Below are 15,619 nucleotides of genomic sequence, written 5' to 3'. Positions count from 1 at the left end.
CGGAACTGAAACTAAAATTCCAGCCAGTATCTAGCTAATGTATTTCAATGGCGGCTCGCTGACGGCGAGATTGGAATCTCTCAGCTTCAAAACGGTCGCGAAGAGATGCGACATGCTAGTCGCGCGGTCTCTGAAGTTTCCAGTCACCGTAAAACAGTGGTACCAACATCATTAGATTTCGGTGAAAAATCATATTTTCTTACCAAAATTGGTTAAATATTAATTGGAAAATCAAAATAACCGTATGTAAACGCTGCAGCGCGCGTGTTGTCAGTTTTTGTACAACACGGTTGATATCTATGCGGTTGATAGTTGAGTTTGACAGTTTGAGGTTATGTGATTATTATTTCAACTGGGTTTCAGTAGCGCCGTGTGCGAAGCATCACATTGGTCAGTTTATGAGTTCCTTCACAAACTAGTTCCATCAGATTTCAGTTGCGCCGTGGGAGGATGGCCTAAAGGGCTCACAACATATTTTATATTTTTTATGTTACTGCCTTTACTGGCTAATAAAAATAATAATTTGGCGCAGCCTTTATTAATAAATTGATAAATTACAACTACTATAGGTAGGTACTAACGTAATATTATTCCATAACACTACATGAAAAAAGATGGCAACAAAGAAAATGCTAGAGCTACTAGACAATGGAAGTCAAAAGTCAAACAAAGCAGCAGCTGATTTTGACAGCGTGACGTCACGATTCTTCAAATACGTCAACTGATTAAAATTAAATGACGTCACATGACTGATTTATATTTTATGATGTATTTTAAAAAGAAACAATTTTGTATTAAATTGAAGTCTTCGTTCCGTCTATATAATGTTTGAAAAGTATCCCATGTAAAATCATAAGAAAACATTACAATTTCTATTTAATCGTAGGTATGTAGGTACCTACCTAAATAAATAATAATATTTACCTACGCATAATATATCAAAAACAATCAAGCTCAAAACTGTAATGTCAGCAAAGGAAATACAATATTATTGTTTGATTCAAATGGTATGTTTTTGATAAATTGTTTTACTAGATAACAAATAAATAATAGAATTTTTATGTAATCGTTAATAATGTATTATTGTTGTAAATTATGTTGCAATAAAGATATGAGCATGATATGAGTAATTTTATTTTTCTAGAAACGCTATTGATTTTATTATTCTAGTCTCTTCTTTGTGTCCAGAGTCCGTGTTTTTCTGAGTGCAGTACGCTAAATACCTTTGCGAAGGCACGATTCACTTTGCGATAAATATCGCTATTTCACATTGTTGATATCTTTAAAACGAGATAGCAATTGTATTGGTTGTCTGCTGTACACGCAGCTATTCCCCCCTTCGCTGATTTGCTTGGAAGTACGAACTTCCGAGTTCGTCGAGTTCGACAAATTTTAAATTTTCTTCAATTTCAAGTTGGGCTTCGGTGGCAGCGCATGCCATTGGGAACGTCAAATAAATATATAAAACGCTGAATCAACGAATTTCTATCTTGAAATTAATTAAATTGCAGCCGTATAAGCGAGGATTTTGGAATATTAAAGGTTGGTGATGATTTTAATTATATATTTCTGCGTTTTATCCACTGTATTTAGGACTATTTTCTGCCTGCGATGAACCTCGCCTTGTTTGTTCAGACCACAGACTCCATTTTTGTTCGCGTCCTTTGTCTGACTTTCCGTTCTTTATCTGCTTTATTAATTTGCGATTGTTTTTCTTCTAAACTAACAAATTGTAATCAGCCTCAAATCTTGCAATGATTTATTATTCTTTTATAACTAGAGTTCGTATTTAATGAGATTATTTATAAGGATTTAGATTGGACATATTAAATGCGCTTTACTTTTTAAACATTTTAAAGATTATAATAAATATTGTAGGTACATAAGATTTTGGATTCAGTTTACATTTACGATACCTATTTCTTATCTTTTTTAATATTTTCATGGACTTTATTAAGCCAAGATAACAAGATTATTAATTGTTTTAAAAAAAATAACTTCTGAATAAAAGAAAAAAACATTCTCGTCATAGGGAAGGCATCATTTTATTAACTTTAAATTTCGAATTTGGAATCGTATTCGTACTTCATATTCATCTGTTTTTGTGAAAAGAGTCATTTAATTGTCATCTGAGTACGCAGTTTTCCGAGGAATAGGTACATGCGCATAATATAATAATGGGCTCGTCCATTTGCACAAGATGGTGAAATAAACGACTCCACCACGTAACGTCATACCTATAAAATTATTTGTTTCACTTGGATTTTATCACTTCCTGGAATATCTCGGTGTCGCGTTCCAACAATAGGGAAATATTGTTTCATGACCAATTTATAATGTAACATCCGCTTTTGTTTTTAATTAAGTATGTACATAGGTATGTTTTACATTTAAATTAAATGTTTTATTAATTGCTGCGTTCTAATTCTACCCCATCAGGAGACCTAGGTCTCAAATTATGGCTACTTTATTAATATTAGCAGAAAACTGCTCCAGAGGAAATAAATTCCTGTTTTTTCCTTGATCCTTTTCATTGTGTTTATTCTCTGCTAGCTAGAGACTTTCTAGTTGTGCATCTTTTATAGACAGTATATTGTTGTGCCTGTTGTGTTAGTGACTTGTCTTCCTGTTACTATAACCCTATGTAGGTTATAGCCTCATCCAGCATCCGCATATGTCCAGGTTTTCATTTGCTGTCTGGCTTCCCATATGTTAGTTTCTTTGTCATGCGTGATTTATTCATCCCATGTCCATGGCTCAGCCATCTATGTTAGCTCAATTTTATAGATTGTACAAAATATGCTAAAACCATAGATTCAATTCATTATAGGTACCACATTCTTTTCTTTGAATTGAGTCTCGAATCAATATTTTTTGTTGCGTCCCTCTTTTAAACCCTTGTTTATTTGAAAGAATAATAGTTGGAGAAACTGCTGTCTATAACGGACTTGGAGCAGATTAATTTTTGATCACGCCCACAATAGCTGAACGGTTACCGCGTCGGCTTATAGTGTTGTCGGTTCTGATTGATGTGTTGTCTTTAATTTGTGTTTGGACCAGAGTATGGACCTAATAGGTTGAGCAAGTGGCTAACATCTATTTCTTGTAATAAAAAAATATGTTAATATACGGCCCGTACGATCTTATTAGGATCGCACAAAGTACTCGTGCTAAAACTTTTATGTCAAATTACCATCGTTAAAAAATTTATCCAAATCCATCACTCCTGGTTTATAATAGGAATATAATTATTAAAATTTTTTAATTAAATACCTATGCATCATTGTACAGACAAATTAATTTTTACACTGGTTCCAAAAGATTATTTTACAAGTTTGTCCCTTTCCTTTCAGATTAATCATGCAGATCTTCGTCAAGACTTTGACCGGTAAGACCATCACCTTGGAGGTTGAGCCGTCGGACACCATTGAAAATGTTAAAGCAAAAATTCAGGATAAGGAAGGAATCCCCCCAGATCAGCAACGTCTTATCTTTGCTGGTAAGCAATTGGAGGATGGACGCACCCTGTCTGACTATAATATCCAGAAGGAATCAACTCTTCACTTGGTGTTGCGTCTGCGTGGAGGTATGCAGATCTTTGTCAAGACTTTGACTGGAAAGACCATCACCCTTGAGGTGGAACCTTCTGACACTATTGAAAATGTCAAGGCCAAGATTCAGGATAAGGAGGGAATCCCTCCAGACCAACAACGTCTCATCTTTGCCGGTAAACAATTAGAGGATGGACGTACCCTGTCTGACTATAACATCCAGAAAGAATCTACCCTTCATTTAGTATTGCGTCTTCGTGGAGGCATGCAGATTTTCGTCAAGACACTGACCGGAAAAACTATCACTCTTGAGGTGGAACCTTCTGACACTATTGAAAATGTCAAGGCCAAGATTCAGGATAAGGAGGGAATCCCACCAGACCAGCAACGTCTCATCTTTGCCGGTAAACAATTAGAGGATGGACGTACCCTGTCTGACTATAACATCCAGAAAGAATCTACCCTTCATTTAGTATTGCGTCTTCGTGGAGGCATGCAAATTTTCGTCAAGACACTGACCGGAAAAACTATCACCCTTGAGGTGGAACCTTCTGACACTATTGAAAATGTCAAGGCCAAGATTCAGGATAAGGAGGGAATCCCTCCAGACCAACAACGTCTCATCTTTGCCGGTAAACAATTAGAGGATGGACGTACCCTGTCTGACTATAACATCCAGAAAGAATCTACCCTTCATTTAGTATTGCGTCTTCGTGGAGGCATGCAAATTTTCGTCAAGACACTGACCGGAAAAACTATCACCCTTGAGGTGGAACCTTCTGACACTATTGAGAATGTCAAGGCCAAGATTCAGGATAAGGAGGGAATTCCTCCAGATCAACAGCGTCTCATCTTTGCTGGTAAACAATTGGAGGACGGACGCACTCTATCTGACTACAATATCCAGAAGGAGTCAACTCTCCATTTGGTATTGCGTCTCCGAGGCGGTATGCAGATCTTTGTTAAGACTTTAACTGGAAAGACCATCACATTGGAGGTGGAACCCTCTGATTCAATTGAAAACGTAAAGGCTAAGATTCAGGACAAGGAAGGTATCCCTCCAGATCAACAACGTCTCATTTTTGCTGGCAAGCAATTGGAAGACGGGCGCACCCTCTCCGACTACAACATCCAGAAGGAATCTACCCTCCATTTAGTATTGCGTCTTCGCGGTGGTTGAATAAAACAAAATTAGTATTGCACTTTCCATCTTATTAGAGCAATGTGTAATCCAGTAGCTTCTTGCTTTTTTGATATTAATTAAAATCTATCCAACATTCTCATTCCTGCTTATTTCAACAATAAAACAATTTGGCGAAGTTTATATCTTATCTTTTATTTATTTTCCCTTTACACACCAACACATTCCCAGGACTTTTCTTTTTCTACTAGCGTTTAAAACAATATGTAAAAATCTGAGGAAAGCAACAAAATACCTATCTACTTGTGTTTTTATGCAGTGGTTTATTATAAATTTACTGTAATGAAGTACCAACCGTATTTAAAAATTTACGGACATGCAAAAATATAATTTACAGCTTATTTTTTTATGGTTGAAGATTTTTAATTTTACAGAGCTGTCTAAATATTCCCCAATTCAAGAATGATAACCTAATGTAACAAAATAATCCAGTATATCGGCTATTTTCAAAATTTGTTTGCCGCTGGCTTCCAAATCTTTTGAAAGAACATTTTTTATTTATGTTTTCTCACAAAATAATATGGTCTTTCAACCAAATCTAATTTTCATCAGCAACAAATTTACAGCCAAAAATTGAATGGGCTGGGACATTTTTTTCCAGTGAAACTTGTGACAAAGAATACCTAGGTAGGTGTACTACATAATATCTGTACCTCAGAGGCAGACGGATGCAACTCCATTTTTGGGGAAAATGATTTTTTTTAAGAATCGCCATGCTAAAGGCTTTATTTATTAGAAGCAGAGAGATGGAAGTCCTAGTCCAAGATATGCATAGAATAAAGATGCAAGTGCCATTCCTACCTTAGAGGCAGAAGGATGCAAATCCACTAAGATAAAATTCTCTCAAACCGTCTGCAATATGTACTAGACGAGAATGAGCTTTAGAGGAGGATACAGCACTATGGATCATATCCAAGTCATCAGAGCGGTAACAGGAATACAAGCTGCCGCTATCCATGGGTTTTATAGACTATGAGAAAGGGTTCGATTCCATAAAGAAATTTTCAATACTCGATGCACTCAGAAATCAAGGAATCCTCGGGCGCTATATAAATATTTTCAATAATATATACAGTAGCGCAACAACATCTCCATAAACCATCGCGCATTTCCTATCAGCAAAGGAGTCCGACAAGGTGATACAATCTCACCTAAACTATTTACAGCTACACTTGAAGACTTATTTAGAGAACTTGACTGGAATGACGCGGGCCCCCATAAATGGAGAATACGTGTCATCTGCGCTTTCCCGATGACAATAAGTAGTAGTTTGCAAGACTCCGAATACCTCCAAAGCAGAATGCAGGAACTCGCTGGAGTAAGCAACAAAGTAGGCTTGAAAATAAATGTGTCAAAGAAGAAAGTCATGTTCAACTGCTTTGCGGGCCAAAAAGAGATCCTCATCAATGGCATTCAGCTCGAACAGGTGAAAAACTACATTAATCTGCCACAACAAGTGTCTATAGATGGATGTATATTTGATGAAATTGTTCGCAGAGTAAAGCTAGGCTGGAGTGCTTTTGGCCGCCTGAATAATTTCTTCAAAAATGACCTCCCACTGCCTAAAGTGCAAAGTGTTCAAGCAGTGTATACTTCACGTAATCACATGCGTGTGAAACATGGACCCTAAGTAAAAGAGAGATCCAGAAACTTAGAGTAGCACAACGTGGAATGGAAAGGTGCATGCTGGGCATAACGCAAACGGACAAAAAGAAGAATGAGTGGATAAGGGGGTTATTAATGTTCCATTTTCGTAGACTACAAAAGCTGCACCTACTTTATCTTTGATTAGACTGCCATCTGTGTAGATCTCCAACTGTGATGTGGTATTTTGTTTTAATGTCTTCGTCTACTGTTCCTGTGTTCTATGAGTTGCTTTATTCCAGACCGATGCCGCGTAAGTTAAGGTTGGCTCCACAGCTCCATGATATATAATTTTTAAAACTTCAGGAGATGCCGCCAAGTGGCTCTAGCTGTTTTTAAAAAGATTTTTTCCATTTGAGATTCCAAGAGATTAAGGAAGAATTTAAAATACATTCACGTTTGAGAATTCGATTTCATAAAAATGAAAATGTTTTTGTCTGCAGCGTTAACTGAATTTAAATGTGTGTGGTGGGTGTTTAAACTTTTAAGATTTCGACTCGAACAAATAATAAAATCTAGTTTCTAATAATTGTTAATACAACTCGCGGCTAAAATATGGTAAGTCACATCATTTAGCTTAAGGATGTCACCGGTAGACAGAATATGTATATAGGTATGGACTAGGCCAGAGGTTGTAAACCTTTTTATGCTTAGGTTCCAAAAAACTAAAAAAATACTTGTAATAAAAATAAACCTTTATATTAATAAACTTTTATGTTTGGATGGGACTCTCATATGTGTGTAAGGTGGCCTGGCCTGATTTTTTTTTCGTCGTAAGTGCGAACGGTCTTATACCCCGTTTACACGTGCATAGATTCACTGTGCACAGTAAGGAAACATGTATTATCCTGCAGTTGGCAAGATTACGCATGAATCAAACGGGTTTGGAAGGTTTCAAATTTCAGCGCGCAAGTAAGATTATTTTCGATCTGCGCCTATAGAGGCGAACATGCCAATAAAAAAAAACCAACTACTCGTTTTGAGCTTAACCGATTTTTAATACGACCTATAGTAGTATAAAATGACAACCTCGAGTCTCGCTTACTCTTGAAGAATGAGATTGGAGAGACAGTCAGCACTTTTACGTGTAAACAGTTATTGTCATGGTAGTTTAAAATAAGCACGATTGCCGACAGTAATTCCATGCACGTGTACAGGTGCTATTATGTCTAGAAGTTACTGCATAATATTATGTAAAATGTTTGTAAATATGAGAACTTACATTATCATTGTAATATTGGATTTTTCGATAATTAATGCTGGAAATGCTTCATTCAAAGGTTCTTAGCTTAATTGAATCATCGAGTTTCAAAAACCACTCTGGAAGGTTTTTCAAGTTTCGAGTAAATCACGAAAAACGGTTGTGCATAAACATGAAGCATTAAATGTATTCTTTTTTTGTAACTGTCTTCAAATGTGTTACTAAATGTGATATAACTTTTTAATTTGTATGCAGATAACTTGTAACATAAAATATATTCGTTTAAATACTGTGCAATGTTTTTGAAACTCATTGTCGAATAGAGTGGCTTTTGCATCTCACCTTTAAGAACAGAGTGGTTTTTGTTACTCACTTTGCTCAAATAACACAGTAACAAAATTCCAGTGGCGCATCATGTGATTTTAAAGAATATAAATTCATTTTGATTACTTTTATGCATTTTATGAAATTAAACACCAATTATATTTGAAATTAAATTAAATTATGTTTCATAAGTTTCAAATTTTTAAAACATATTGTATAGAATTGTGTATTTAAAAAGAACTAAATCGATGATTTTTTGGCAAATACGTTTGATAGTTTTCACATAAATGCTAGGCTAAATCAGGCGGGAGTAAAATGGTTTCTTTTTGTAGATAAGAAAATAACACGAAAAATTAAAGTAAGTATCTAAACTTAATGAAAAAAGTCAGGGACGCCTATGGATTATTTACCAAAAATGCCGCGAAAACACGGATTGAAGTGTCAAAATGTGTTTACCTTTCTTTGCATTGCATGCTGCGTTTCCATGCATCTGGGTTCCTTGAACGCTTCCTTGAGGTTCCAGGAAGAGAATTCGTAACACTTACCAAATAATCATCCATTATATACTATTGAAAACGACAAAATATCAACAGCAAACTAGAGCGATTTACCTCACCGAGTGTAGATTCAGTACTGCGGCCATATTGCATTTTTGTATGAATCGCGACTCCTGATTGGCTGATATCACTTAAATGCTTTTTGAAACTCAGTTCGCATACGGAGTGGTTTTTGTAAGTAACCCAAATATTTAAAATGATTTCCTGACAAGATTTAATGCATTTGAAACTCTCACCCGGATAACTAGATAGATTTTGAGGTAAGGTCAGTCGGGGCAAGATCGGCATACAAATTGAAGTGTGTGACTTTAAATTAATTTTACGGAATTAGTAATTGAAATTTTTAATATATGTTTTGTAATATATGTTTTTAATATATGATTTGTTGAATAAAACATACTATTTAATAAAAGTAGTGTTTGTTACAAAAGTATCGTATGGCTTAAATGGCATTATTTTGACAAAAAACGTAAAAATGACCCTTATTACGATCTTACCCCTTCACCAGGGGTTAGTTCGTCAGGAAGAATTATTTTAATTATAACACGCTTGAGAATCACACGGGTTTAGATCGTCAAAATATGGTTATTGGTAGAGAAAAGTATCATACCAAAAGTATAAATACATGGAAAAAAATATCATTTATGATCATATTTCACAACCAAGGGGTTACTTCGGCATATTAAATGTATGCCGATGTAACCCCATCACAAATGTTTAGGCATAGTAAACGGATCTAGTATTAAAAGATTATTTAAAATATAATGTTTATTATTCTCATCATATACTACGTAGAAAATTAATTAAGAAAGCAAAGTACATACATATAAAAATATTATTTTCGATAAATGAATAAGTAAATGGAATTTTTATTGAATATTGAATTGTTGAAGATTAAAATTAAACATAATTTCACCTCTCCTTAAAATTAAAGGTTGCGGAAGAGTACAAATTATGTCTTCAATAACTGGAAATATAAAAACTGTTTGCTTTTTCGAGACCATATTTTTTAATAAAATCTTTCTCCTGGTAAACTTAACCACGGGTTTGTCTTCTTTGTTGAAACTGAAAATTTTACTTTTGCTTGTGGCTACAAAATACTGATTTTTCAAATAAAATTGTATGAAGCAGACATTTTGAAAAATGCAGTTACACAGTATGAAGCAATCTCGGCAGCTTCTATAATTTTAAAACTTAAATTTATTTTGAATTTCCACAGTACATAGTTTTGAAATTGCCATTTCCGGTCAGGGTGTAAGTACCACGCAAAGAATCTTATTTTAAGGTCTAAGTACTAGCTCAGGGACGCTGGTGGGATCTAAGTACACACTGATGACATTTTCGATAGAGATGGGTAAAATATTATAAATTAAAAAAAGATGGTTTTTCAATACTTTTGTTTTAATAATTCAATTATTATTTACCTACTCCTAATACAATCATTCTGCGTTTTATTTTGGCGATGTGCATATGACCCTAGAGCTTGGTTTCCAAACTTTATGTTACTACGCCTCCCTTTTAAAAATAAACTAATCTTGGCGCCTCCCCCCCCTTTATTTCATTAAATAATAGACACCTTTTTAAATAGTCAACAATGTACTAACACAAAATGAAAAAAAATAAACAAGGTTTTACTAAGTACTTATATATTCATTTTTAAATTAATTTGTTTTTCATGCGATGAATGTGCTTGTTTATTAGCACATACAATTTCAATAGAAGTCAATCCAAATTTATCATGTTCATTGACAAATGGATTTTATCATGGGCCCCTTATCCTGAAGTGGGCCCCAAGATCAGGATCTTTCAACTACATATTTAAAAGCCCCGAAATAAAACAGCGCCGCAGGCGACTTTTTTACAATTAATAAAATAATGTTAAAAGTGCATTATCAACTATTCTAGAACTCTGCAGTAAATAGGCCGGCCATAATAAAATACTTGTTATGTTATGTCGTTATGTGTGCAGTGATTCCCATTATCCTTTACCTGTAAACAATACCCAGCCTGTGTCCATATTATAAACAGATACTGGTGATAAAACTGATAAATTATCAATAATTATTTTGAATTTTGTTTTTTATTAAGTAGGTACATATGTGAGTCAGCTAATATCACACTTTGAAATGTTTTAATTAAAATAGTTGTACACATTTTTTTTATTTGATACCGTACAACTTAGCAATCATGAAATAATTAATATAAAATATGTTCTTAATTAATAAAATTATAGGATGTATATTTCCCATTTAATTCAATAAGGCATAATTAATTAATATTATTATATTCTGTAAATTATTGAAGAAGTAGGTACAATATGTTTTATATATATATATATATAACTAGCTGAAGTACCCGGCTTCGCACAGGCTCGCTTCGTGGTTATATTTATCTTAGATATTTAAAAAATAATAAGAAGTAATTATTTTTTTAATATTAAATATCTGTCTAATACAATATGGCAATATGAAAATAATTCTAATAGGAGTAAAGGTCAAACAAAAGAACACTAAATTAAAATCAAATCCAAAATATGAAAACGTTAATAATGTTATTAATATGTAGTAAAAAAAATCAAAATTGGATGGAACAAACAAACAACAAACTTTGTATTGTATATAATACTAATTTAGAAACCTTCGCAGGTATGCGCACAACAACTGACAAAAGTTTCATTGCAATCGGATGAATGGTATAGGAACGCATACGAATAGAAGAAGAAGATGATTTTCTAATTCAGAAACCTTTGCGGGCGTGAGAACAGCAGTTGATCAAAATTTCATTGCAATCGGATGAATGGTATAGGAACGCGTACGAATAGAAAAAGAAGAAGATAGTTGTACTAATTCAGAAACCTTCGCGGGCGTGCGCACAACTGGTCAAAATTTCATCGCAATCGGATGAATGGTATAAGAACGCATACGAATAGAAGAAGAAGAAGATGGTTGTACTAATTCAGAAACCTTCGCGGGCGTGCGCTAAACAACTGGTCAAAATTTTATTGCAATCGGATGAATGGTATAGGAACGCATACGAATAGAAGAAGATAGAATAAAAGAAGAGGATGAAAATGGTTGTACTAATTCAGAAACCTTCGCGGGTGTTGGCACAATTACTGACGAAAATTTTATTGCAATTGGATGAATGGAATAGAAACGCATACGAATAAAAGAATATAGAATAGAAGAAGATGGTTGCACTAATTCAGAAACCTTTGCGGGTATTACCACAACAACTGACGAAGGTTTCATCGCAATCGGATGAATGGTATAGGGACCATACGAATAAAAGAATATAGAATAGAAGAAGAAGATGGTTGTTGATACACCCCTGTTACAGGCGGGCTTCTCCCGGTGTAAAATAATCATTTAGTAGCTATAAGTCGAAACGTAACCCTGACCTCTAGAAACGGCTTCATAAAACATCTAATCTGATTCCTTGCTCAACCACGTAAGTATTTTTTATTCATAGGTAAAGGCCTTCGTCCGCTGTGTGAAAATCGCATATTGGGCGGAGGTGTAATTAAGATAAATTTAATTTAATTTAAAAAGTATAAATGATGATGGATGAAAGCGATAATTTTAAGACTAAATATAAGTATTCAAATATAATAAATTTTGCCGCGCATTGTGCGTGAAATCCTCGCGCGCCGGCGCCAGGGTCAGGCTCGTGATTCGCCGAATCAAAGATCATGCGATCAGATTTGGCCAATCGCGAGAGTCCTTTTTGCTGGACGGCGTAGGTACGAGGAATTTAAAAAGAAAGAAAAAAGATGTTAGTAAGCGTCCTTTTTCCAATAGGATAGGACCTATAATCGTAAAAACCCAGATATAAATTTGTGAAACTAAAAATCATAAGAAAATATAAGACCACGTCACGAACACGAAAGACCGAGTTTTATTTATACTCCAACCGTTTAATTTTTCTTTTTGTGAATCCGGGGTTCGATGTACACCTGAGCTAGCCGCTGGAACGCCGGGTATCTCAATGGCCCCACGTTGGGCGCCTTGGATAGATGAATTCTTGAAATTAATTATAATACATGTTGGAAAACTTGTGAAAATATTTTTTTATTGCAAGGTAAATATTGTAACAATGCCGTTATAAATAAACTTACTTTATATTACGAGTGTACATTTCTCATTTCATACAACCTATAAAAAATTAATCGTTTTAGGAGACTCACATGGTACCATAAAATTTTTAAGTCACTTGCCGAAATGAATGTTTTATCTCTCGTTACAATACGTTAAATACTATATGTGCTTTCAAAATAATAATATAGTATCCATAACATGTTATGTCGAACAATTCGTGGAGGGATACAATAATATTCGTGATCGCCAAGTGACAAGCTATGTGGTGGCTACTGAGATCCCCGGGGTTCCAGCGGCTAGCTCAGGAGTCCATCGAACCCCGGATTCACAAAAAAAAGAAATTCAAACGGTTGGAGTATAAATAAAACTCGGTCTTTCGTGTTCGTGACGTGGTCTTATATTTTCTTATCCTTTTTAATTTCACAAATTTATATCTGGGTTTTTACGATTATAGTCGCAGGTCCTATCCTATCGGAAAGGGGACGCTTACTAATTTCTTTTTCTTTTTCAAACTTCGCGTACCCACGCCATTCCACAAAAAGGACTCTCGTGATTGGCCAAATTTTATCGCGTGATGTTTTTTTGATTTCACGAATCACGAGGACCACCCTGGCGCAGGCGCGTCGAAATTTGGACGTTGCCGACAAGCGCGGCAAAATTTATTATTTTTGAATCCTTTTTAGTCTTAAAATTATCTCTTTCATCCATCATCATTTTTACTTTTTAAATTAAAAAAAATACTTACGTGGTTGGGCAAGGAATCAGATTAGATGTTTTATGAAGCCGTTTCTAGAGGTCAGGGTTACGTTTCGACTTGAGCTACTAAATGATTATTTTACACCGGGAGAAGCCCGCCTGTAACAGGGGTGTATCATTCGCCCCATCTGGATTAAAGTCGAAAGGTACGCCCTGATCTCATCGGCCACCCATCCAATTCCTTGTTCATACGTTAAATACATGGCATGATAACAGTTTATATAAAAAAATTCAACTACAATCTAACTATTCTAACAAAAAAAAAAAAAACAACTAACTTTACGTATTGTTTCTATATTTATTTTAATTACTATTTTCCTGCTCAAAGCAATGCTCCTGAATAAGTCAGAGTTTGATTTATTTTCCTTTCTTATTATCATTTGTCATAATTTATTATTATTTTATTTTTCTCCTGTAATGTCGTGCGTTTATTTTGTTTTCGTAATGTTTTTGTTATTCTTCTCGTTCTTTTATACTGGTCAGCGGAGGGGTCGTGGAGCTGCAGTCTTCGACTCTTGGGCTGTCCAGTTTTTTTTGTATTCCGAGAGGCTACATTTGTAGACGTTTGGCCCTCGTTCGGAATTATTATTTCGTGTTATGTTTTTCTTCTTCTGGTGCAATAGGAGCGTACCTCGTTTGGCGTCGTCTGCCTTTGCAACCAGGGCGTGGTAGTGGCGTTACTATTGAGCCAGGCTCGTTCCGAGCAGCGGATATCTTTCTGTGGAAAGTTTTCCACTGATCTGCTGGTCTCTGGAGTATCACCTCATAGATGGATAGGTACTGTGTCTCCATCTGTTCCTATTACTGCGGGCAAGGCATCGTATAGCGGTACAACGGCCAGGCTCGTCGACGGCGGCACGGCTTTCCCACAGGTACTAGGATGGATTTTCACAATAAGTATCCTCTTCCCTTTCTTTTTTTTTTATAGATGGTTACACTTCGGAGGTACCTCTTGTTGTTTCACGATATCTTTCAGGCGTCACGTCCCTAGTCTCTCCATGAACCTGCGCGAGAAAGGAGAGTGCGCACTCTCCACACCATCAAGCTTTGGTATCATGAATTTTCGGCTACGCTGCCTTTGGATGCGCTTACTTCGAGAGGTGGCTCCCTTTGTGCTTCTAAATTGTCTTCATCTGTATTTATTCTTTTTCTTTCTTTAGTAATTTATTCGTTCATTAGACTTCCTGTACTTTAAATTTATTCGAATTTACTTTATTAATTACTCCTACCCCATACATTAAATAGCTACTAATTTTATATAAAATCTTCCCATTGTACTTATGGTACTTACTATCACTTTTAATATTTTACCCTAATACCCATAATTATTTTGCAACATTGTATTGACTGTATAAATCACATTGGTATTAAAAATTGAAATATTCCACCCTCTCATTATATTTATTTCTGAATCAGTAAACTTAAAACTGTGTAATTAACTTTATTTTTAGTGAAACCCATTTTATTTAAAAAAAAAAAATTGTTGTTTCGTTTTACGCGCCCGACATCCTATTCCAAGGCGCGCCGCGCCGATTTGCGGTGCCTCTCACGTTTTATTATTATTATTTTTTTTTCATTATTGAAACCCCGTTGAGAAATTTACGGCTTTTTGACTCATTTTTTTTTTATCACAAGCATACAATCTCTACTTTCATCCTCTTATCCCTAATTTTAACTTATTATTAAAATTTAACATAACAACTATATACACTTCGTCGAGTGATGCCGTATTATTCCCGTTCCGTTTTCGCTGTGTTAAATTTACGATTGGTAATTTGTAAAGAAATAATAGTGACGGTCGTATACTATTTTCCTCGTTTCTCTTTGAATTCAAATTATTAACACGGCGTAACTTTGAAACAGGTTTCGCTCTACTGTAGAATATCCTTTTTCCCGTTTATAAAATTGTTTGCGATTTTCAATGTTAATGTTTTCGAATTCATTCATATTTACTTTATTTGAACGGAAAGAATTGGCGTCACTTTGCGAAGTGTTATTTTTAAAACTAGAATGTACATTTTTCGTACTAATGAACTTAAGATTACAAGGCTCAGAAAGTTGGTCCTTAATTAACTTTATATCCGTAATTAGAAGAATTTCCGGATGTTTTATTCGTATAATCTACACATTTCACTTCCAACAGCAACTCGGCGTTCACCCTTGACTCGAGGGTTGGCGACTGGTCCTGCTTCATCTCCTCGTGGTCGAGCCTGCGCCCGCACAGATTCGATTCATCTCAGCTTGCGCGCCTTTTCAGCCCTCTTGTGAGGCTCCCTGGCCTCGCGTTT

General features: G+C 35.2%; 2 protein-coding genes and 1 long non-coding RNA gene across 3 annotated transcripts in view; all 3 read left to right on the top strand.

The window, feature by feature from the left end:
* Positions 1 to 15,619, top strand: part of LOC147070101 (uncharacterized) — a 593,776-nt gene that overhangs the window by 353,675 nt on the left and 224,482 nt on the right. The gene's annotated exons all lie outside the window — the stretch shown is intronic.
* Positions 1,406 to 4,370, top strand: LOC147070111 (polyubiquitin-B). Its single transcript, XM_085949870.1, has 3 exons — positions 1,406 to 1,542; positions 3,354 to 4,204; positions 4,354 to 4,370. The coding sequence occupies exons 2-3, from the start codon at positions 3,361 to 3,363 to the stop codon at positions 4,368 to 4,370; spliced, it is 861 nt and encodes a 286-aa protein (XP_085805996.1). The 5' UTR covers positions 1,406 to 1,542; positions 3,354 to 3,360.
* LOC147070110 (uncharacterized) lies at positions 4,368 to 4,875 on the top strand. The gene has a single exon (XM_085950053.1). It carries the CDS (start codon positions 4,501 to 4,503, stop codon positions 4,729 to 4,731), a length of 231 nt encoding a protein of 76 aa, XP_085806179.1. The 5' UTR covers positions 4,368 to 4,500; the 3' UTR covers positions 4,732 to 4,875.

This window comes from Rhyacophila brunnea, unplaced genomic scaffold, assembly GCF_057557595.1.
Source record: "Rhyacophila brunnea isolate RB1 unplaced genomic scaffold, BYU_Rbru_1.0 scaffold_22, whole genome shotgun sequence".
Classification (NCBI taxonomy): Eukaryota; Metazoa; Arthropoda; class Insecta; order Trichoptera; family Rhyacophilidae; genus Rhyacophila; species Rhyacophila brunnea.
The sequence above is the reverse complement of the archived record's forward strand: the minus strand, read 5'-3'. Positions and strand labels throughout refer to the sequence as shown.

Excerpts from the sequence above, each read along its gene's own strand:
- LOC147070110 (XM_085950053.1), top strand. The coding sequence starts at position 4,501 with ATGCAGATCTTTGTTAAGACTTTAACTGGAAAGACCATCACATTGGAG.
- LOC147070111 (XM_085949870.1), top strand. The coding sequence starts at position 3,361 with ATGCAGATCTTCGTCAAGACTTTGACCGGTAAGACCATCACCTTGGAG.